This window comes from Capra hircus, chromosome 10 (genome assembly GCF_001704415.2).
Source record: "Capra hircus breed San Clemente chromosome 10, ASM170441v1, whole genome shotgun sequence".
Taxonomy (NCBI): Eukaryota; Metazoa; Chordata; class Mammalia; order Artiodactyla; family Bovidae; genus Capra; species Capra hircus.
In genome coordinates, this window is record NC_030817.1 from 88,295,460 (window position 1) to 88,320,138 (window position 24,679).

The 24,679-nt window shown below is 47.7% G+C and overlaps 1 protein-coding gene across 9 annotated transcripts in view; it reads left to right on the plus strand.

Moving 5' to 3' along the window:
* Positions 1–24,679, plus strand: part of MEGF11 (multiple EGF like domains 11) — a 390,793-nt gene that overhangs the window by 188,057 nt on the left and 178,057 nt on the right. For all 9 annotated transcript variants that reach the window (XM_018053635.1, XM_018053628.1, XM_018053631.1 and 6 more), the window contains exon 5: positions 606–698. In XM_018053635.1, coding sequence (XP_017909124.1) covers positions 606–698 — 93 coding nt within the window. The remainder of the gene's footprint in view (positions 1–605; positions 699–24,679) is intronic.

Below are 24,679 nucleotides of genomic sequence, written 5' to 3' on the forward strand. Positions count from 1 at the left end.
CCAAAAGATGGGTCATTTTCTGAGCTGATGGGGAAAGAGAACAGGGGTGGGGTTGTAGGGACTGGGCTTTGTGGAGGGTCTCCCAGGGTTAAACCTTGGAGGAAATACTCTTTTTTAAAACTTGTTATGCCTTTGCCTGGAGAATCCCTTGGACAGAGGAGCCTGGTGGTCTACAGTCCATGGGGTCTCAAGAGTCGGATACGACTGAGCGACTGATACACCTATTCTATGAGATCAGAGTCTATGTGCATGAATTGTCCAGATTCCTGTACTCTTGCCATCCCCATCAGCTGTTTGTTTTTTTAAAAAAGACAGCTTCTAGTTTGATAGCCAAAAATGAGTGTTTCCTTTTTTTGAAGGAAATAACTCTTGAAGTCACCACGCTGCCATTTCTCAGGCTTGGGTTTCATTTTAGGAAACAAGGCTGAGATGAAGCACACCCTGTTGAATCCTTTTCAGAGTTAGTTAAATAACTCAGGTCAGGAGTAGCTTGCTTGTCCCTGAAGCCAGAGATGCGTTCTGAGCATCCTTACAAAGTGGATTGTGCTCCTTGACCAGATGGCTGGTTTTCACACTGGTCTTCCCTCTCTTCTGACCTCCCACAGCCTTGTGTACAGAGGAGTGTGTACACGGCCGCTGCGTTTCCCCGGATACCTGCCACTGTGAGCCCGGCTGGGGAGGGCCTGACTGCTCCAGCGGTGAGTCTGGGGTCTTTGGGGTTTGGGCGGGGCCACAGCTCTGGCTGGGGAGGGACTTTGCCGTGGTTGGATGCTGAATTCTTTGTTCTGGGCTTGGGGTGCCTAGGCAAATGTGGGCATCGGGGAGGAAGCATGCCTACATGACGGTACTTGGGGTGGAGGGCTCTAGGGGCATGGTGGCGGTCTGGAGGGGCATTGCATGTTGTGTGTGGGGGGGAACTGTGCAGTCATCTATGGATCATCTTTGGCTGATCCAAAGGCTCAGTGGGTGCTCACAGCGACTCTGACTTTTGATGGATGAAACACCTCCGAGTAAGGTCTTTGAGGCTTAAAGTGAGATTGAGATGCCACCCATGGGTGTCGACCCAGGACGTCACAGTAGTCAAGGTTTGGGCCTCAATGTGGCTAATTCAAAGGCTCAGTGGGTGCTCGCAGTGACTCCAGGGACTGATTTATGAGACTGGAGGGCCCTGGGATGCCTCTGTGTTCCCCAAAGGTAGAAGAACGGCATGGTTGTAGGGGGCGGTTACTGTGTTCTTACATCTCTCTGGGCGGACCGTTCCCACTCCCTCGGGGAGGCTCTCTAGTGAGCACGAGTGAGGCGGATGCTCTTGGACTGGCCGAGTGACCCACAGCAGCACAGACACACCTCTACTGTGGGACTGCAGCCGAGTGCTCAGGGGCTTCTCTGCCAAGAGTCCAACTGAAGGCGAGGGCATCCCCTTTGGCTCATTTCCCCTATGTCCTCACAGACAGCCCTCTTTCCAGTGGCACTGTTTGGGATCAGTGGTTGGCTAATGTCATGGTCTTGCTTGATTCCAAAGAGTCCTTGATTAGTGTTGAAGCCTAGTTCCCTTCCTGCTTTGAGCTGGGATAGGGTGTCTTTCTGTGTGTGACTCAAGTAGGTAACATAGCCAAGCTGATCCAGGAGGGGTCTAACCCCTATCAGTGACCCGTCTTGGGGAGCCACCTCCCTATTCTGCAGTGGTCATGACAACTTAAGGAATGTTGGGTCCACGCTGGCCCAATATGGTGCCCTTGCTGTCTTCTACTCTCTGCTGGGGTGACATCTTATTATGGTCCTTTTTCCCAAAGGCCTTGACTGGAGTCTCCCAGTCCATCCAGTCTATGGGAACTTACCAGGCAAAGCAAACTATTGGGTGTGATTCTGTTTGGGCCTTGTTTGGGTGGTTCTCTAGGCTTGGGGAGCCCAGGGTCAGTTTGAGGTGCTCCAGAGACTCTCTCTAATGTGTTGGGACTTCCATTGACTGTACTATCTTCTTCCTTCCACCCATTTCCCTGCTTTGAGGTAAGTTGTGCTGAGAAACAGGGCAGGGACTCCCCCAGGCAATGAAAAGTACACCTGGGGGACACGTAAGATAAAGAAATGTGTTCAAGCAGTCTTTCTGTGAGAAACATGTCGGCTGAAATGTTGGAGAGCTTTTCCCCCTCTTATCTTTGTTCTGCTTTGTGTGACTTTGCCTACAATGAATCTTTGATGAGGAACTATCTAACTCAGATTCGGTTAACCCTTCTGGAACAGGTTTGCTTGCTGTTGCCAAATTATGATGTCAAGGGTGGTCTGCTGGAGGTTGAAATAGAGCATGATTCTTCAGGTCCTGAGTGCATACAAATCGCCATTCAGCACGAGTGTGTTTGACACTCACTGTTTCTGGACTGTGGTGGCTGCGGGACCTGGAGGGTTTTCTCAGACAGTCTGTCACTTCGGGTTTCATTCTAGTCCAGTGAAAGAAATGGAAGGGCAGCTGCCTTTGATCAATGGGACTAGGCAGTTTAGAGTAAATCTTGTCCTTGGAGTGTGTTTACCAAGCATGTAGCCCTGTTACTTTACAGTGTGAACACAAGCTGCCCAACTGCCATTCCCAATTCAGTCATCAGACTTGGTGCTGAGCAACTCACAACCTGTTTCCTCAGTAAATCCACCCTCGTGGGTTCAAAAGCCACCACCTTTGCATCTACTCAAGGCATGTACTCCTAAACTCACAGAAAGTCTTAAAAGAAGAATTCCAACCCTCCTTTGAGAGATGGGAGGATTGAATGAAGAGAATTCATAGATTCCCATTCTCAAAATCATTCAGAGCACTGACCATTTAGATGCCCTGCCAAGAAATTTCCAACCACTGCTTGAATCCCTCTATTAACAAGGAGCTCACTGCTTCCTATAGAAGCACATTCTGACTATTGAAAAGTTTTCCCTGTGTTACGTTGAAATCTGTCTCTAGCTTCTATGAGTTGGTTCTCACCCATGATAAAGGCCAGGGCTGGGTGTTGGATCTCCATGACCATCCTTACCATATTTGTGCTTTCTCCCAAGGAGCTCAGTGGACAGCAAATTGTGTGTGGACAGATAGTCATCTTAGAGCAACTGACAGTAGTCACTGAAACCGTACAGATGATATCAGAGTCTCCTTCCACAGGTCAGGCCTTCAGGTAGTAGAAGACAGCGATCACCTCCTTTCCCCCAGTTTTTATCTTCAAAGCTTCTTTGTTTCTTATACGACACTGTCTAAACTTCCTTCTCTATTTAGTTTCTCTCCATTGGCTGTGGCCTTTATTCCTCTTGACTGTTGTTCCTAGATCTGACCACAGATGCAAACTCGTATGGAAAAATAATAATAGATATAGGTACCCTTTATTGAATTTTACTGTGCACTAGGTACTTTAATTCATCTTCTCATTTACTCTTTGCAACAACCCTATGATATGAAAATTATTATTAGCCCCATTTTACAGATGAGAAAGTTGAAATACAGAGAGGTTAAAGAACTTTCAAAGGACACACAGCTAGTAAATGATGAAACTGGGACTACTGATCAAGCAAAAACCTAAGCCTGGACATGTAATTATTATGCTCTCTTTCCTTCTGGATGCTCAGCCTCTGTTAATACAGCCTGAGGGTGAAACAGGTCCTTGATGAGAAAACCAAGTTGCTCACAGGGGAAGGAAGGATCTGCTTGAAAGATGTGGCCCTGAGGTATTGTCGTGGAAGTAGATGAATCAGCCATGGGACACAAATTGTGAATTTGTTTACTCCAAGCGAGCTGACCCTCCCTGCTATCGTGCCTTTGGACACCTGTCTGCCTGTGGGTGGTTATATATCATCTATATGTCGCTAGAAGTCCTTCTATATGTCGCTAGAAGGACTTCATGGGGCGCGTGCCAATGGGGATGGGTGTCTCCGTCAGCGCAGTATCTGGAGATTTCTGAATGGAGTCTCTCATTTGCATGTCTATACATGTGACATACTTGCAGGGAAGCTTGGATTTTTTATTTAGTCAAAGGCATCATTCTTGTTGGTGTTTTTTTCTGATTCTAAAAACATACCTGTATGCTGTGTGCTGAGTTCGCTTCAGTTGTGTCTGGCTCTTTGCAACGCTATGGAAGGCAGCCCACTAGGCTTCTCTATCGGTGGGATTCTCCAGGCAAGAATACTGAAATGGGTTGCCATACCCTCCTCCAGGGGGGACTTCCCAACCTAGGGATCAAATCTACATCTCTTATGTCTTTGCATTGGCAGGTGGGTTCTTTACCACTAGCGCTACCTGGTACCTGTTCATGTTTAAAAGGAAATTCAAATGGCACTGAAAGTATAGACAAAAAGTTAAACCCATACACCCAGGGATAACCTCTTCTGGCCTTTGAGTGGTTGCCTTCCCTGTTGTTTGTCTGCATATTTGCTCTTAAAGCTAGATGAAGACACATTTTTATTAGATCAAATGTGCTATTCTGTAACTTGCTTTTTAAATTCAACTTATATCATATACTCACTTCCTTATCAATAAACATGAATCTCCCTTAAAATTTTTAAGTGGCTTTATAGAATTTCATTCGATGGATTACTAAAAGTAACCAGTCTCTTGGTGATGGACATTTAGGCTGTTTCTGATTTTTCAGTATGTTAGGCTCGTCATCTTTTATCCAATATCTTTGTTCCTTGTTGCTTTCAAAATGTAGATTTTTTTCAGAGTTCAGGAAAGTTTATGGTGACTACATCATATATGACATATGCCTCCAGTGGAGTTTGGGCAACACCTTGGGATGAAACATAGTAACATTTCTGAAGTGACATACGACCGATGACTTCTAGCGACATATAGATGATATATAACCACAAATGGCTTCCACAAAAATTGTGCCTCTAAATAAATTTTGGAAAATTAAAACAAAATTCCTTTGGATTCTTTAGAGATTTGGGGGTTGTGGACCTATGGATAAGGGGCTGTGGTCCTGCATAAAAATGCTGCAAAGATTCTTCCTACATGTGTATCTTTGCCCACGTGTTCCAATTTCTTTTTAGGATAAGTTCCTGGAAGTGGCAGGGAGGATTATAAAGATCCATCATCTGCCTGCTCCTGCCCTCTGTGGTTGCCAAGGGATTTATGACTTTGATAGACGTGAAGGAGACGAATCCAGTAGTAGGATTGGGGGGAACTTTTCATTCTTTTACAGACTTATAACCCCATAGCCTAATTTCTTGAAAGCCTGAATGAATTTCTTTCTGCTCCATAAAGGAAATAAGGTGATGCTGATTTTTCTGGTAGGTAGACACGTCAGCTATTATGGATAATTCCAAGATGTTAGATGAACCAATATGGGCAAATGGAGTGGCTGTATGCTTGGTCATAAACTTCCATCCTATATAATAATGAAGAGTAAAAGGATGAAATGTCAGTTTACACTGAATAAAGACGACAGAGTGACTCTTATTAAATTGCACTAATCTCACAAGTGGAGATAAAAAGAAAAAAAGTTTTGCCATATTGAATATCTAGCTTTTTAAAGTAATTAGGAATATTAAAGCACTGACAATGATTGAGATAGAAACATTATTCATAACTTTTATTTCCGCACTGGGCAATGGTCCAGTATATTTCATTTATGAGGTTTCAGCTGTAAGGAGAAGGATGTGAGCCAATTCCTAAATTAAATATGCCCTGTTAACTTTTATAAATGATACCCAAGAATCAACTTGGAAATTTCAGCCTTCATTGTATTATTTAATTCTTGTATTTCTTGGGGCCTGCTTCTCTGCCTCCCTTCCCAAGGTGCTTTGCAGTTTGGATTCTGGGTTATAGAGTGGCATTTTGGTTTGGGTTTCAGGCCACCCCAGAAGGGAGGATGGTGGGGTAGACATGGAGAGAAGTCCCACTGCCTCTGCTTTCTCCGTAGTCTCCCATATTTTTAGATTCTACTGAACTGGTTTTATCCATGTGCATAGAGTGCAGGAGAGTAAAATCTCATTGCACAGTCTCTCACTATTTGTGGAAACCAACTCCCCCCACCCCGCCCACCCTCCAGGCCTGGTGCTCAGCATGAGACAGGACTGCAGAGCAGGCCTGAGTAATGAAGGCAGCGGGAACCAAACTGGGCCACTACCAAGAGCAGCCTCTGCCAAGTCAAATGTGTTCTTATCTTGAATGATGTGGGGGACCCCTGGCTGACTTGGCTTTCAACTATCCTTGCAGATGAAAATATAACATTTACCAGCTCAGAAATACACTCATACTCCTCAACTAGCCAGGGACTCTCTAGGTCAGTCCTTTTCAAACCACAATATCTATGTGCTAGGGGTTTGTGTGTGTGAAAATATACAGAACATAAAGTTTACTGTTTTAGCCATTTTAAAGTGTGCAGTTCTATAGCATTAAGGACATTCATGTTACCGTGCAGCCATCGTTATCATCCATCTCCAGTGCTTTTTCATCTTCCCCAACTGAAAATCTCTACCCATTAAACACTAACTTCCCATTCCCCACGCCCCCCAACTACGATCAATCACCATTCTATTTTCTCTCAAAATTTGATGACTCTAGGTACCACGTATAAAAAGGATTATATAACATCTGTCCTTTTGTGACTGGCTTATTTCACTTTGCATAATGTCCAAAACTTGCGTCCATATTGTGACATGCATTAGAGCTTCCTTGCTTTTTAAGGCTGAATAATATTCCATTGTATGTATACACTCTCTTTTCCTTACCCCTTTACCCATCAGCGGACACTTGGGTTGCTTGTACCTGTTGGCTATTGTGAACCATGCAGCTATGGATGTACAAATATCTCTTCACATTCCTGCTTTCACTTCTTTTGCATAGGGAGCCAGAAGTGGTTTGCTGGAGCATGTAGTAATTCTATGTTTAATTTTTTTGAGGAGTCACCATACTATTTTCCACAGGGTCTATACCATTTTACACTCGCATTAGCCAAGTACAAGGTTCTAATTTCTATATAGCCTTGTCAATGCTTGTTAGTTTCTATTTTTATTTGTTATTGGTTTGGCCAGAAAGTTTATGTAGGTTTTTCTCTATCATCTTATGGAAAAACCCAAATGAAATTTTTAGCCAGCCCAATATACTGGTCATCCTAATGGGTGGAAAGTAGTATCTCATTGTGGTTTTGGTTTGCTTTTCCTTAATCATTAGTGATGTTGAGTCTCCTTTCGTATACTTTAGTGGCCTTTTCTTCTTTGGAGAAATGTTCATTTATTTTCAACTGGGTTGCCTTGTTGGTACTAAATTGTAGGTATTCTTTATATATCCTGGATGTTAATGCATTATATGTGATTTTAAAATATTTTCTCCATACCATGGCTTGCCTTTTTACTCTGTTGTGCCCTTTGATGCACAAAACTTTTAAATTTTGGTGAAGTCCAATTTATCTTTTTTGTTCCCAGTAACTTTGATGTCATATCCAAGAAAGTATTGCCAAATCCAGTGTCATGAAGCTTTCCTCGTATGTTTTTGTCAAAAAATCTTATAATAGTTTTAGCTCATGCAAGTAGGTCTTTGATCCATTTTGAGTCAATTTTTGCTTATAGTATAAAGTAGTCCAACTTCAGTTTTCCTGCATGTGGCTATCAAGTTTTCCCAGCACCATTCGTTGGAGTGACTTTGGTAGCACTAGTGATAAAGAACCTGCCTGCCGATGCTGGAAACATAAGAGACTCGGGTTTGATCCCTGGGTCAGGAAGATCCCCTGGAGAAGGGCATGGCAACCTATTCCAGTATCCTTGCCTGGAGAATCCTATGGACAGAGGAGCCTGGCGGGCTACAGTCCATAGTGTTGCAAAGAGTCGGACACGACGGAATCACCTTAGCATGCACGCTTGAAGCTATAGAGTTAAAATTTTCACCATGTAATGGCACATTTGTTACCTGAGCAGTGATTACTCTGAGCCTATTTTCCCATCTATAAAATGGGAAGGTCAGCATGTATATTTCAGGTCTAAAAATCCCAGGATGCCATGTTTCTGGAAAGTGAAAATCCATCATCATCTCGCCTAATCAAGGGCCTTCATGCCCTTCCAGCTGCTGACTTCTAGAAGTTGTCTGTTCTTTCCCAGCACCCCTCTCCTCCTGCATAGCCCTCCTGGGATTCCAGGACCTGCAAAGGACTGAGGGTGGGGGTGGTGGGCAGCCCTGAATGGGGACAGTGACTCATACCCTTGCCTCCGCCAGGTGGGGGCACCTGGGGAGCCTTGGCTGCCTCCTCTGGGAGGGGGCACAGAGGGGCGTCCTGCCAACCCAGAGTCTGCCGCTCACTCAGTGTTTTTCTCTCTACACGAAGCCGGCTGTCAAGGTTAAAGCAACTTCAGATGAATCACCAAAAAAGCAATTACGCTCGCTGCTCCCGCGTGCTGCTCTGCCCAGCCCGCGGCCCGTGGCAGAACCGCCTGGGCTGCCTTCTGCCGGCATCTGGTGCGCCCGTGGGCCTCCCCGGGCCGGCGGGCTCCGTGTCAGCGCACGCTGGGGCGCAGTCACCGTGACGGGGACAGAAGGGAGCTGCGGACGTGGCAGCAAATGCTTTTTCAAGGTCTGCATGAGAGGGGCTGCTCTTCACCACAGAATCCTAATTTTAAACAAAAAGGTATTCAGTAGCCGGGCTAGTGCTGCGCTGGCTCTGTGTTATCTGTCCCTTGAGTTCCACTTAATGCGCATGTATTGAGTACTACTCAGAGGCCCACACCCGGGGGTCTGGGGCTAGAGGGGGGTATTAGGATGAGGAGGGCACGGCCCCCATCCTCGAGGAGCTGTGAACAGAAGCCAGACCCACCAGTACCGAGGGGAGGGAGGAGGAAGAGTCGGGAGAGAGAAAGTTCTGGCTTCGATGGGAGATGGGGGGACCGAATGGTTCAGGAAAGCCATATTGGGAGGAAGGAAGGAACCAGGTGTGTGCTGTGTCCCATTTTGAAGGAAGAAACTGAGGCACAGAGAGGTTAAATGATGCCCCAAGGCCCCACAGCCGGTGAGCGTCTGATCTGGGTCTGTCAGACTTTCCCCGGCCACTGGGGGTGGGCGTTGGGGGTGGGAAGTTGAGAAAAGTGAATGCCAACTCAATTGTGAGGAGCCTGTGATAGAGACTGAAAGAGACTTGAGCAGGGTTAAGAGGGACTTTCCTGGCAGTTCAGTGGCTAAGACTCTGAGCTCCCACTACCGGGGGCCTGGATTCCATCCCTGGTCAGGGAACTGGATCCCACAAGGTGCAATAATGAGTTTGCATGGCTCAACTAAGGATCCTGTGTACCTCAACTAAGACCCAGTGCAGATAGATAAGTAAATACATTTAAGAGAGATCAACGCAGCCCCATCCCAAGTCCTGGGGGTGCTGTGGGATGCAGGGGAAGGGCAGCAGGAAGATAGATCTGCTGGCCTCTCCATCTCTCTGTCCTTGAATGTCACCTCCACCTCCCCTTGCCTCTTTTTTTGAGACACCCTGGCCACGGCTCTGCTCTGGAAGCTGGTGAAGAGGATGATTTCTGCCCCCTCCAGAGCTCGTTTCCTCCAAAAGTGCCTGCCAGGAAGAATGGGAAATGATGGGGAGCAGATGCTGGGGGTGCTCTGCTCTCACGGGGGTCCAGGCAAGTATAGGGGTGAGGATGAGGCTGGGCAGGGGGCAGCCTGTGGAGACCCTCAACCCCAGGACTGAGAACAGCTGGTCCTCCCACCCTCCTTCCATCCTTGGACCAGGTTGCTCTCCTGTGACAATGCCCACCAGGAAAGGAGGGGAGACCTGCTGAGAGAGCCCCCTTCCCGGGTCCAAGGGAGGCAAGTCATGGGGCAGAGGGGGCGTGGGACCACTGCTCCTCCTGCTCGTTGGGAGAAGGCGGCATCTCAGGCCTTTGGCCCTTCTCCCTCTGACTGTCAGACCAGGGGACATGACAGGACCAGTCAGTGCCCTCTGAGCAGGGCCAGGGGTCAGCAAAGCCTCGGCACATGCGGCCTATAGGAACGTCAGGTTTTGCACCTGAAGCAGCTGGAAACCGGGTGGCCTAGGGTCTGTGTGTGAGCTGCCTGTTCAAGGGGCTGTCACAGCCAGGGGCGGGAGGCACATTCTACCCACCCCAGCTCTGGCCATCTGGCTCCCTGAGAATGAAATACATAAATAAATGACATGCAGTGAGTCTCAAGGACTAGGAGAGGAAGGAGGCTGGGGAAACCCGTCCCAAATGTGATAAAAGCAGAAGAGAGGGACAACAGCCAAGCTGGCATCATTGATTGGGACTGGCAGGCAGTCCCGCCGCCCCTCCAGAACACCGCTCAGGCAGGGAAAGGACGCTGTGCGCCCCCCTACGTACATGCGCACACGCACGCGCACACGCACACACACGATCTGTACTGCCAGGGTGGGTGCGGGGGCTGGGTCTCCATGGGAAACACAGTTCCTGGGGGAAGGGAATCATGAACTGCTCGCACCCGCGCCCACCAGCCCAGAGGACTGGCCTGGAAGCCTGACGGGGAAGAGAGGAGCGCATTCCCCCTGGAGTCAGGGGCTGGCTGATACAGCTCCCACTCTCCGAGACCTGCCCCCGCCCCCGAGGACTTTGAGTTCCGGCCGAGTCAGCCCAGGCCTGCTGTGCACCCAGCACCACGCCGGACGTGGACGTGATGACGTCATTTCATCTTCCCCCTGCCCCGTGAGCTGGGGATTATGACTCCTGTTTTGCAATGGAGGAAGCAGAGGTCAGAGAGGTTTAGCCATGCTCTAAGGTCACTCAGGACTTCCCTGGGGGCTCAGGGAAAGAATCTGCCTGCCAGTACAGAAGACTGGGGTTTGATCCCTGGGTCAGGAAGATCCCCTGGAGAAGGAAATGGCAACCCACTCCAGTATTCTTGCCTGGGAAATCCCACGGACAGAGGAGCCTGGCGAGCTACAGTCCATGGGGTCGCAAAGAGTTGGACACGACTGAATGACTGAGCAAGGTCAGCCAGCTGCTCCTGAGTGTGTGCAGAACTGCGGAGTAGGTGGCCTTTGAGACTGACTGGGAGAGAGGTCTGGGCTGGCCTCGTACTTAGATTCTTGCCTAACTCCTATCCAGCACTGACTAAACATACTGTCCTATTCATTATCGTTTGTTATTACTATTTCTATCTTTCAGCTGAGGAAACGGGTTTGTAGAGGTTAACTAGCTGGCCCCAGGGCACACAGCGAGTACGTGGCAGAGCCAGGATTCAAACCCAGGCCGTCAGTCTCTGGCAACCACATTTGCAGCTCTGGTTAACCCTTCTTTCCAGGGTCCTCTGCCTTCCCTCTCCAACCCCTCCCGCACTAGGAGGTGGAGAGATAGCTACAATGCAAACCCGGGTCCAGTCACTTCCCTGCTCCCTTCTGCCTGCCTGGAAGTGCCCAATTCCTTGCCCAGGCCTTCAGTGGCCCTCTGGGTCTAATGCCTGCCAGACTTTGAGCCTTAATTCCTTCCCATGACCACCCCCCTACCACCCCTTCCTCTCTTCTAGCTTCCCTTTATCCACTGATCCGCTGCGCTTCTGCCTTCGAAGCCCAGTTCAGGCCCTGATCCCCATAGACCTTGACTGTGTGTACACAACCAGTGTGGTCCGCGCCACCCTGGACGCTTGTTGTTTGATTGTGTTTCCTCTCCTTCCAGCCCCCAGGCCCAGAGACCTTTCTGTGGCAGGGCCCACCTCTTCCTTGTCACTGTGACCCCAGGGCCTGCCCACTGCAGGCACCGTGCACACTCAGCCCGGGGCTGATTGGTATCCAGAGGATTTACTCTCCCTTTTTATCATGTTTTCATTCTTCCAGATGATGCTCTAGTGGTGGTATTTGGACCAGGGAGGAGTGTGGGGTTCTGGGATGGATGTTCAGGAGTATTCAGTCCCACGTCCCTTGATCTTCCAAAGCTTCTCACATATCCACGTTGTCCAAGAATTAAGATGGGAGGCCAGGAGTCAGACTGGTTGATTAAAGAAAACGAGGCCACAACCAGCTGAAAAGTGGGAAAGATGCCAAGAAGGCAGTGGAACCAGAGCTCAAAGGATGAGATTTGAAGTTTTGATAGTCTGGTATGGAAAGAGAGGCCATTCCAGGCACAGACCCACAGAAGCAAGAGTACCAAATGGCAAGCAGGTCCGTGTGGCGAAAGCAGAGTGCCTGGTATGGAGAGTGGGAACACTGAGAGGCTGGGCCAGGTGCTGCGGAGCTCTCACACAGCAGTCCAGGGAGCTTGGGCCTGAGTGCATGGACCATGGGCTCCTTGGCTCCCTTTGCATCAACTGAGTCTGCACTGTGGACTGGGAGCAACTTTTAAACTCCTTCTCCTAACTAACCTGGACTCAAGGTCTGGTAAGGGAACAGAGGGCATGCTGGGGGCTCTGACCTGCCCCTCCAGTCCTGGCTAGTCCCTCCAGGCCAGCTGGGCCACACTCTCCTTCCCCTCCCTGACTTCAGGCGACTGAAGCAAGCTATCTAGGCATGGTATGGGAAGCAGATTGGATGGCTTGGGGGAGGGGAGTCTGCCGTGATTCAGAGTTAGAGAATGGATCTGGGCAGGGGCTGACCCACAGAGGCCAGGTTGGATGTGTTGATACCCATCTGTCTCTCCGGCCAGAGCAGGGGAGGCAGATGTGATGGCCAGGAGAAATATCTAGAACAGCCTAACTGGCTCCCAGGACCTCTGACTTCCAGCTGACCTCTCAGGGACCGCTTGACCCCCCAGCTCCAGGCCTCAGACACCAGTGGGGCCCCAAGGCAGGCAGCAATCACCCAAAAGAGCTGCAGCAGCAAAGGCCGTGGCAGAGCTGAGAAATCTGTCACCGTCTAATAAGGAAAGTCCGTTCTGGCAGCCTGGGTAATAGGCCTCAAATTGAATAATTAATAAAGTTATAAAAATATGTCTACTATATGGCCAGAATAATTCAGCCCAATTAGAAGCAATTATTTCTTGCAGTTAATGCCACTCGTTTTTCCTTGTGAAAAGCTCTCTTAGCAACAGGATAGGATTTGTAGCTTTGGCTGCCTACTTGATGGGTTCTGTTGAGACCGAATCCTCCACTTGGGCTTCTTTCTTTCAGATGAGAATCCCAAGAATGTTCGTCTTTCCATCCATTCGTTTATGCATCTCTCTGTGAAAGTGTTAGTCGCTCAGTCAGGCCCGACTCTTTGCGACCCCGTGAACTGTAGAGGCTCCTCTGCCCATGGAATTCTCTGCGCAAGAAGATTGGAGTGGGTTGCCATTTCCTTCTCCAGGGGATCTTCCCGACCCAGGGATTGAACCCGGGTCTCCTGCTTTGCAGGCGGATTCTTGACCCTCTGAACCACCAGGGACGCCCAACCACCTCTGGGACTCTCTGAAGCCCAAGCATCTCTCTGACCATCTTTCAGGTTGTCCATTCGTCTGTCCATCGTCCCATCTGTCTATTCATCCCTTCACTCACTCCTCCATCCATCTGTCTGTCTGCACATGCATCCATGTATTCATTCATCCATCTACCCATTCATTTAGCAGATACTTCTTGAGTCCCTTCCATGTGCCAGACACTGTTCTAGGCCCTGGGCATGTAGAGATGAGTAAGACCCTGCCTCTGCCCCAAGGAACTCCCAGCTCAGGCAGGGGAACCTTGAATGGTGTGAGTTGTCATTCCTGTTTCTCTTCAGAGGTCCTGCTGAATGATTTTTGTCCTTTATCTCTTATGTATCTCAGGAATATATATATTCCTGAGATACATACATTCTCTCTCTCTCTCTCTCTATATATATATATATATACATATATATGTATATGTATATATATATATATGTATCAAAACACATTTAAAACATTTCATTTCAAAACACATTTCTCTCTATAGAGAGAGATTTGGAGTTACAGCTGGCTTGAGTTACTTAATAGGTTCTTTCCCAAGATGGTTCAGCTTATTCCCCTGTGTCTGAGAGTGTAAGGATCTTGTGGCTTCAAAATATGAATACCCACTGCTCTGGGTCCCAACCTTTTATCAGGCAGAGGTCAGGGGGTGCGGGTTCCAGCTCTGCCCTGGCCCCTGCATTCACTGACCTGGATGTGACATTGACTTTTTCTGGGTCCATCTGTAAAATGTGAATAATCGCTGTGCTATTGTGAGCTCACAGGGACGACAGGAGTCAAGATGCTTAGGGGCACCCATTGGAGACCCAAGTTTGCTTCCTGGAACATTGGCCATAAGTTGAATTCTGAGATAAATCAACTCATACTTTATAGCCATCTTTCTGGAAATCCTTCCACAAAGCCAGTGCTCTTTTCGCAGTGAAGATGCCCTCCTCCTGATTCTCTGCCGGGACACTGAGAATTTTCTCTCTTTTTTGGGCTGCGCTGGATCTTTGTTGCAGTGTGCGGGTTCTCTGTTGTAGCACATGGACTTCTCTTATTGTGGAGCATGGGTTCTAGAGCGTGTGGGTTCGGTATGTGGCGCACAGGCCTCTCTAGTCGCAGTGTACAGGCTTAGTTGCCCCATGACATGCGGGATCTTAGTTCCCCAACCAGGAATCAAACCTACATCCTCTGCACTGGAAGGCAGATTCTCAACCATTGGGCCACCAGGGAAGTCTCAAGAGACTTTTCTTATCCTGCACCATGACTCGATTCTCTAAGTCTCCATAGAGCCCTTGTGGTAAGCCCATCATTGTGCTAGATGAATCTGATAGAAGTATCTACTCAGTTATATTATAATCATCAAGCATTTATTAGGGGCCTGCTTTATTCAGGGCTCTGGAGATGTAGAAAGGTCCAAGCCTCCAGCCTGTCCTAGAGTTGGCCTCTCTGATTTGGGTTCCCTTTTACCTTGTTGTGAATCAGGATATCAGAACTGACAAAACAAAGTGAAAAGGCAAGGTATAGGATTGGTATCCAGAATATTTTTTGAGTCAGATCAACCATTCAAACACTGGCAAAGAAACATGCACTTCATAGGAAAAAAGATATTTTGATGGGCAGTAAGCGTATAAAAAGATGTTCACCTCACTGATAGTCAAGGAAATACAAACTGAAACTAAGAGGTGCCGCCTTGTCACACCCAACTAATTGGGGGAAATCTATTTCTGATAATACCAAGTGTTAGTAAGGATACAGGCAAATATGGACACTTATACGCTGCTGGTGAGTGTGTGAACCAGCAGCACCATTTCAGAGAGAAATTTGACAATTTTAAACAAAACTGAAAATTATACAGGGACTTCCCAGGTGGCTCAGTGGTAAAGCATGTGCCTGCAATGCAGGAGATGTGGGTTCGATCCCTGAGTCAGGAAGATCCCCTGGAGAAGGAAATGGGAACCCACTCCAGTGTTCTTGCTGGGAAATACAACAGAGAAGCCTGGTGGGCTACAGTCCCTGGGGTCACAAAGACTCGGACACAACTCAGTGACTAAACAATGAGAATGAAAGTAATACTAACCCCATCATAACATGTCTCTCAGATATTTTTTCTATCACAACCTGTATTAGGAAACACATTTCATATTGTGCCCAAGAACATAGATACCCACACACTGATATTTTAAAATCTCTTTAATTTATTTAAATGGTAGTCATAACCCTTTATATTGATTTCACGACTGTCTTCTGGGTTACTCCCTGTAGTTTGAAAAACTGTGCTCCAGAGAACCTCTCCAACATGTGGGTCCCTGCATCATTTTTTGTAAAGGTAAAAAGCCGCAAATAACCTCCAGGTCCCTCAGGAAGGAAATGAATAAATTCTAATATATTCATACAATGGGATCTCCACAGCAGTTAAAAGGAATGAAATAGCCCTATACCTGTCTACTCAGATGAATTTCAAATATATAATATTGAGTGAGAAAGGCAAGTTGCAGAGGGCTACATGCATACCATCTGATATCATTTATATAAAGTTTTAAAACATGCAAAATAATGAATATGTTATTTATGGGTACATTCAGATGTAGTAAAAGCATTAAAACAGACATGGTAATGATAAACACCAAAGTCAGACTATACTCAGGGAGGGAGGAGGAAGGGATTTGGGAGTGATACACGAGGCGTTTCAGCTGTGCAATGTTTTATTCTGAAATAAAAATATCTGTAGAAAAATAGGGGAAATTAAGACTTGTTTGATGAATACACTGGTTTAATTTTCTCTGCATTTTGAAATATGCTTGAAATACTCCCCATGCAAGACAAAAAAGACTTCTCCACCTGTCCAGTACCCAAGCTCATATGAAGCAAAAAATGTGTTTGTGTTAAACTGACTTGCTCATTTCTTTCAATTTGGCTTACCAGATGTTTATGGAACACCTTCTATGGGTCTGACAATGCCAGGTGTGAGGTGTGGAATAAGCAGGAAAGTGGGGAGGATATTACCAGCAACAGTTTGGAGCGCAGCAAGGGCACAGACTGCTCTCCCATTCTGGCCATAAAGAACAAATTAAGGGACTTCCCTAGTGGTCCAATTTTTAAGACTCCGTGCCTCCAATGCAAGGAGTGAAGGTTTGATCCCTGGTGAGGAACTAAGATCACCATATGCAATTGGCCAGAAAGAAAGAAAATAAAATCATCTTTAGGGAAAAAAGAGCAAGTTAACACACATGTCACAAAATAGGGCCCAAAGATTATAGCCTGTGTCCTCCTGGGGAATCATGGAGGTCTTCCTGGAGGAGATAAAGACTGAAATGGGCCTTGAAGGATAGAGAGGGATTGACTGACAGGACACTCAGGAAAGGAACCTTGAGTTCCAGAAAGCTCTGGGTCTGCGTGGGAAAGGACGGGTGACAGAGCAGCTCCGGCCTCTGAACTGGGGTGCTACAACCTGCACGGGGACATGCACTTCTGACGGCAGGAAATAGACACACGGAGCGCGGAGGTGAATCTAATTTACCACAAATGCCGAGGACGGCTAGAGTCCTGGAGGCTGCAGGAGATGAGAGACAGCTTGCCTGCTGCAGAAAGGCGCTGCCTCTCAGGGCCAGCCCACTGCATCACCCATCTTCCCATGAGGGCCCCTGCAGGGAAGAGGGGGTTTGAAACTCTGCTGAAATTCTAGACCCTTAAATTTATTTGACCAGCTCTCAATAAATTGCTCATGCCAGAGGCCTCACCATCCATCTCTGGGTGGGCTACACAGGATGTATCTGTCTTTGATGGCTCGGGGACATGTCCACATGTCTTGCCAGGAAGCAAGCCCCTAAATCCTCCTCTGACTTGCTCCCCTCCTCCGACCTTGAGGCTGGTGCCAACTTTGTGTCATCTATCAGCCCTGGCTGGTTTCCTATTAAGGTTCTGCTGTTCCCTTGGAAAAGTCGTCACCTTAAATCAAAGAGTGCATAGGACAAGGGTGGGACAGGGGAGCTGGGGCCAGTGGGGCGAGAGCAGGTCAGGGAGATGAGGTCCTGGTCCTACTGCTGGGGTAAGCAGGAAACTTCTCCCGGACCTTGGCTCTGCAGCCTGCCTCGGACATGCTGTCTAGGACATGCTGTCTAAGGACAAGTTGCCTAAGCCCTGCGTGACTTGAAACGACTGCCCCGGGAGCAGCTCAGAGGTGAAACAGCTTCCTACAGTTCTCATGAGAGCCAGCAGGGAGATAGCTTAGGGAAGGCGGACCGACAGCACTGATCGCATTCACCCTTCATTCATTCCCTCAGTACATTTCACTGTCATAATACATTTGTATTAGATGCCTGATACTGTGTGCCTATTCTAGGTGCTGGGGAGACAGCAGTAATCACAGAGCTTACTTTCTAGAGAGGGAGATAATGAAGAAGCACAGCAATAAATCTGGTAATTCCAAATGTTGGTATGAAGAAAATACAACAGCAATGAGTTCGAGTGAGGGAGGCAGAGTGGCCAGGGAGGCCTCCCTGAGGAGGGGACCTTGGAGCCAAAGTCCTGAACAATAAGAAAAAGCAAAGCCCAGAAAGTTTACGCATGGCCAAGCCTTGACACGTGGCCTCTTTCTGACTCAGAAGAGCAGAATTTGCTTTATGGGTGGAGAGAGAAAGAGTTAGTCGTGTCTAACTCTTTGTGACCCCATGGACTGTAGCCTGCCGGGCTCCTTTGTTCATGGGATTTCCCAGGCAAGAATACTGGAGTGGGTTGCTATTTCTTTCTCTCAGGGATCTTCCCAAACCAGGAATTGTACCCAGGTCTCTTGCATTGCAGGCAGATGCTTTACCATCCGAGCCACCAGGGAAATCCTTATGGGTGGAGGACAATTGCTAAGCCAGGCTCTGTTGATTTACAGATGGATAGCAAGTCTCTGCCCATACAGGTGCCTTCACCTGTATTCTAGTAGGCATGATGGCCCAAGCACCCAAGGAACTCCAGGGCAGGGTGCTTGGGACCGCAGCACTGAGCTGAAATCTCAGAGAAGGTGCAGGTCCCTTCCAGCTGGGAAGAGCAGGGAAGGGCTTCCAGAGGCCAGAACGCATGCAAGGCATCATCTGGCAGACAGGCGTGAGAAGGGTGCTAGGCCTTGATTGTGCTCACTGATTCCCTTGGCTGCTGGCCCCTGGGTGGCTGCATGTGTCCTACTAATTACCCAATAAACCGAGCTGATTCTTGGAGCATCGGGCATGCAGATGACACATATTACCTCATCGGCAAAAGAATTACGGGCAGGGAGGAATTTGGAGTTGGAACCAGCTTTCTTTGAATAACTGGCAGCAGGATGAACAGCGTGGATTGTTTTTTGCCTTGCTGTTGCTGTGCCAAAGGAAATCACCGAGGTTTCCCCTCGTTTCTGCCATGCATGTCTCCCGCTCCAGGTCACAGCCCTGACTAGGAAGCAGGAGCCCCGGATGGTCCAGAGCGCAGGAGATGACGGGTCTCTAATGTAACTTTGGGGCTTCTCTGGGGAGAGCATAACCCACCAAGGCCGGTCTGCTGTTGAAATGAGCAACTCTCTTTTATGAGTCAATATCATTTGCTTAGCACATAAAGATTAGCAGTACAGACTTCTCTGTTTTTGCTCTCGGCTCTAAATGTCTCATGTACACCCGTGGTGGATTCATGTCAATGTATAGCAAAACCAGTACAATATTGTAAAGTAATTAGCCTCCAAAAAAATAAATAAATAAAAATAAACAAATGTCTCCCAATGTGGTCACAGTCAGAGGGTCAGGAGGACAACCGAGAAATGCAGTGACTTGCCATGCCCCTTGGAAGCTGATGGGCTGATGACTTCAAAGGGAACTCCTGGAGCGCAGATGCTAGGCTAGACCCTGGGGACACCAGGTGGAAAGAGGTAGCCCTGTCCTTAAGGAATATAGAGTCTAGGAGACAGGCAGGTGAATCAGTGTGTGACAGTGTTATGCAGGGCAGGGGGTGGGTAATGAGGGAGGGGGCAATTCCATAAGGTGGACCTTGGGTGCAGTTTCCCCGCCTCCCAGGGCAAGTGTGGGCAGCTGAGGTTTGCTCACAGATGAGTTGCCGTGTAGCGGGTAACATCTAGAACGAATGTGCCTTGGAAGTTTTTGGAGCCCAGCTCTCCGACTGCTCACCACAAGCTCTGATTGAAGGGATAGCCAGGCCTGACAGAGTTCCTGCAGCTCCCACGCTTGTTTCTAAACCCAAGTCTCCAAGTTCCTTAGCCAAAGCTGGGCTTCCCAGACCCTGACCGTCCGGGAGGGTAGCCTTGGGGTTGATCCTCTGGCATGCAGTCCACTGCCCCAGAGATCAGATGAATGACTTTTACCCCCGTCTTTCCCTGAATGTCATCCCCAGATCACCAGGGTCATTTCCCCAGGGCTTGAGAAAAAAGAGGGGTCTAGTACTCTTCCTAATTAGGTGCATCACCCACAATGGAATAGCGATTAGGCTGACAACTGACTTCTCGACAGCAATGAGAGAAGCCAGAGGTAGCAGAATGTCTTCAACAGGCCAAGATAAAACAATTGGCAATCTACTACCTTTAAGAAAATAATTTTCAGACAAATAAAAACTGATAGAGTTTACCACCAAAGAGCTCACTAAAGGAATATTAAAGGAAGGACCCTCTTGAAAAAGAAATGGTGGGCAAAGACATTGGTAATATGTGAGCAAAATAAAGGCAACATTGACTTAAAAAAAATTTTTTTTTCTCTTTAAATAGGAAGTTACAGCCCACGAGCCAAGTCTGTTCCATGGTCTGCTCTTATAAATAAATTTTCATACACAGCCACACCCATCTGCTTCTGGGTATGTGTGACTGCTTTCTCATTATAACAGCAGAATTGAGTAGCTGTAACTGGGATTGTCTTGCCCGCAAGGCAAAAATATTTACAATCTGACCCTTTATAGAAAACCTTTGCTGACTCTTATGTTAGAACATTAGAATTTTTGGCCCCAGTGTTTTTGCCCCAAAGTAATAAATGCCTTAAAGACAGGATGATCAAACCTTTTCACCACCTCAGAGAATATAGTAATAACAACAATAATAGTAGCAACAGTAAGGTTGGGCTAAATGCTGACCCTGTTGAATTTAAGAGCACAGGTTCTGGAAGCAAGTTGGCTCCTATACTAACTTCACCATTGCCCCACTTGTGGGACCTTGGCTAATTATACGATGCTTTTGTGCCTTGTTTTTCTCTTTTGTAAAATGATGGCTACTCTGGGGAGTTGTTGTGTGAGGTGACTAAGGTATTATATGTAAATAAGTTGTTACTTACCTGTGCCTCAACAAAGTGAAAGTGAAAGTCGCTCCGTCATGTCAGACTCTCTTCGACCCCACAGAGCCCATGGAATTCTCCAGGCCAGAAGACTGGAGTGGGTAGCCGTTCCCTTCGCCAGGGGATCTTCCCAACCCAGAGATTGAACCCAGGTCTCCCACATTGCAGGCGGATTCTTTACTAGCTGAGCCTCAACAACTTCAGTTGCTCAGTCGTGTCCGACCCTTTGCGACCCCATGAACCGCAGCACGCCAGGCCTCCCTGTCCATCACCAAACTCATGTCCATCACGTTGGTGATGCCATCCAACCATCTCATCCTCTGTCGTCCCCTTCCCCTCCTGCCTTTGATCTTTCCCAGCATCAGGGCCTTTTCCAGTGACTCAATTCTTCGCATCAGGTGGCCAAAGTATTAGAGTTTCAGCTTCAGCATCAGTCCTTCCAAGGAATATTCAGGACTGATTTCCTTTAGGATTGTCTGCTTTAATCTCCTCGCTATCCAAGGGACTCTCAAGAGTCTTCTCCAACACCACAGTTTAAAAGTATCAATTCTTTGGCACGCAACTTTCTTTAGAGTCCAGCTCTCACATCCATACATGACCACAGGAAAAACCATAGCTTTGACCAGACAGACCTTTTTTGGCAAAATGATTGTTCTGTAAATGCTGGTCTGCTCATGTCACCCTCATGGAAAACCTCCTATTGTTGCCAGGCACGGGACCCTGCCGTCCAAACCTGCCTATGCAGATTCAGAAGCAAAAAAGAGTGATGTAAATTTCTGAATTAAATACTCAGTCTGGGGACTTCCCTGGTCCAGTGATTAAGACTTCATCTTCCAAAGCAGAGAGTGTGGGTTCAGTCCCTGGTCAGGAGTTAAGATCCTACATGCCTTGCAGCCAAAAAGTCAAAACATAAAAATATTGTAGCAAATTCGATAAAGACTTTAAAAATGGTCTACATTTTTTAAAAAATCTTTAATAACAAAAAATAAATAAACACTCGGGCTGGCAGCTTCCTCTCTGAACTTAATTAGACTTGGATAGTGAAGGACACTTGTACTTGGGGTCTTTAACTTGGTGTCATTATCATTCCCGTTTTACAGATGCAGAAACTGATGTTGAGACAGGGTAAGGGGGCATGAAAAGCAGGACTGGATCCAGGCTGTCTGACTCTGGAGCACCTGCCACTCCCTGGTGACTCCCGGCCGACTGAGTCCCTGGCTCATTGCAGACGCCCGTGCTTGGCGGGTGAATTCCTCTACTCCAGGGAGTGTCACCGGGGCAGGGGGCTTGGTACAACTGATTACCCAGTCCCACTCCTGACCAGCATCCCCTTACAGAGGGACCGAAGAACAGCCCAGCAGCATCTGGTCTCCTCTGGTTTGGAGCCCACGACCACTGCCTGATGGGAGGGGCCCTGACAGTGAGATTTTGAACACAAAGGGGGAGCGGAAGGAGCACTGGGCTTAGGATTATGATGCCTTGATTTGAATCCCAGCCCTGCCACTAACTTGATGTGTGACTTCTGGAAGTCATTCTCCCTCTTTGGGCATCAGTGTCCTCATTTATCAGATGAAGACTTTATATTTCATTGGATCAGTGGTTCTTAACAGGGAAGGTAGGTTGCCTCTTGGGACATTTTACGTCTGGAGACATTTTTGGTTGGAACACTTGGTGGGGAGGGCGTTACTAGGATCTGGTGGATAGAAGCCAGGATGCTGCTTAGACACCCTGCAGTGTACAAGGCAGCCCCCACCAACAAAATTACCATGGCCCCAATGGGATAGCTTCACTCTTGAGAAATCCTGCCATCTACAAGGGTCCATTCAGCTCTAAAATTCCATCCTTCATTTGTTCATCAAAGATGTATTTATCAGGTAGGTGCCTTTTGTGTATGAAGCAGTAAACAGTTCAGAGTCCCTGTTCTCTAGGGGCTCACAATTTATAAGGAAATTGGTAATAAGAGTTCATATTGGTTAAGTGCTAAGTACATACCAAGTTCTTTACATAAATTGACATCTTTGAGCCACAAAACTATTATTATGCCCATTTTACAGATGGAAAAACTGAGGCTCAACAAAGTAAAGCAGCTTGCCTAAGGTCACACAGCTAGTAAGCAGTGATATCGGCATTTTTATTCCAGAGTGCATGCTCCTAACCTCACAGACCTTCAACTGCCCCAGAACAGTGAAAAGGAGGACAGGTCCCCATCTGCCACTGGAAGAAAGCCGGCTTGAATACTGAGGCCCTGTGGTCTCTTTAGCATGCAAACCACTTAGCAAACTGGAAAAGGGCCTCATGACTATAAACAAGCCAGTAATGACCTGACAGGCAGAGGGGCTGGAGTAGTGCTAGGACCACAGAGACATTAATCTGCTTCCAGCCACTGCTGCTAGAAAGACATTTGTTAGAGTGGTTATGGGAACCATAAAAGGCTATTTGACAGCAGCCTTCCCTACAGTGGGAACCTCAGTCACTGGGAAAAGGGCCTCTTGGGGCTCAGGTGTTACAGGCCCTGTTGGCCAGAGGCAAATCCTTCCATCGGCCACAGATAGGATGCTGTGGAGATGACAGGAAAAACTGTGAGGTTGCCCCAGGAGAGCTGGATTCTGGTCCTTTTAATGACTCTCAAACAGCTGCAAGGCCTGTAAGTCCTGTAGTTGCTCTGGGCCTCAGTTTCTCCATCTGTAAAATGGAAACATTGACGTTTATCTCACAGGGCTGTTTGAGGCTCTAAGAATGCAACAGATGTGGCACCAGATGTGAATGTACTTTACAGAGGTGTTAAGTATCACTGTTGCTGGTGGTGTTTGTAGGAGTAACAGCAGCTGCAGGAACGCTATGCAGGGATGTGTCTCTGAGATTTAATCAAACCTTAGACCTGGGTGAAGCTTTATAGATCCATCTGGTTCAGCTTCCCCACTGAGGCAGTAATAGCTTTCATTCTTCACACACTTAGTTTGTGGCAAACACTGCTCTCAGCACTTTGTCTGCATTAACCCATTTAATCCTTACAGAGAACCTGTGAGTCAGCAGTGAAAAGTGAGGGGGGAATCTTGGTGTTTGCCAAGTGGAAAAGATGGGAAAATCGATAGAGGGGGGAAAATGGGGATACTCTTCCCATTTCACAGATGAAGATGCTGAATCCCAGACAGTACCAAGGTTGCCTAGCTGGTGGCGAGCAGGCTGGCTCCACCTGGGAGCACTGCTCCACCCTCATCCATGGGTGAGAACTGGAGCCAACTGCAGGGTAGCAGATGGATACATACATCTCATCTCCTTCCTGGGGACCTCCACTGCCTCCTGATTGCTGGGTCACGGGGCATCTCATGACTTCAGCTCCCCTGCAGGGAAATGGCGGCAAGATGGCTTGGATTAATGGGGTTTGACTTTTCTTAGGAACTGGGATGACTCTGAGCCTCAATTCAAAGTGGAATGGGCTGACTGGGAGTGATGCCTTCAAGAGACATCCCTACCTCATCAGGAGCCTGGCAGGGAGATGGAAGGACCTCACCTCCTGGGAGCCTTGAGGTCTGAGCAGTTTCTATAATTGGAGTTTGGTGTGAGGACAGTGCAAAAGGCTTGTCTCAGATTGGGACCCATGGGGGATGGGGGTCTCCACTTGGGAGTAGGCTGGAAGCATGGTGGAGGGGGGCCCCTCCCCCAAAGAAATACAGGGCTGAGGCCAGGGAGGGCATTGCAATGCTCAGTTGCAATGCAGTGAGCTGGGTTTTGCACAACAATCCAGGTTTTGCTGATGTTTGTTTTTTTTAAAATTATTATTGAAGTAGGCACATAAAATTTTAAATTGCTGTAGATTCCTTCTGGGCCTCTAACAATACTATACAAACATTATGTTGGATGAGTCCCAGTATCTATGTGGGAAAGATTGAAGGCAGGAGAAGGGGACGACAGAGGACGAGATGGTTGGATGGCATCACTGACTCAATGGACATGAGTTTGAGCAAGCTCCAGGAGATGGTGAAGGACAGGGAAGCCTGGCGTGCTGCAGTCCATGGGGTCGCAGAGTTGGACATGATTGAGCAGCTGAACAACAACTATCTATGTGGGTGATGAGGAAGCCTGGAGAGGGGAGG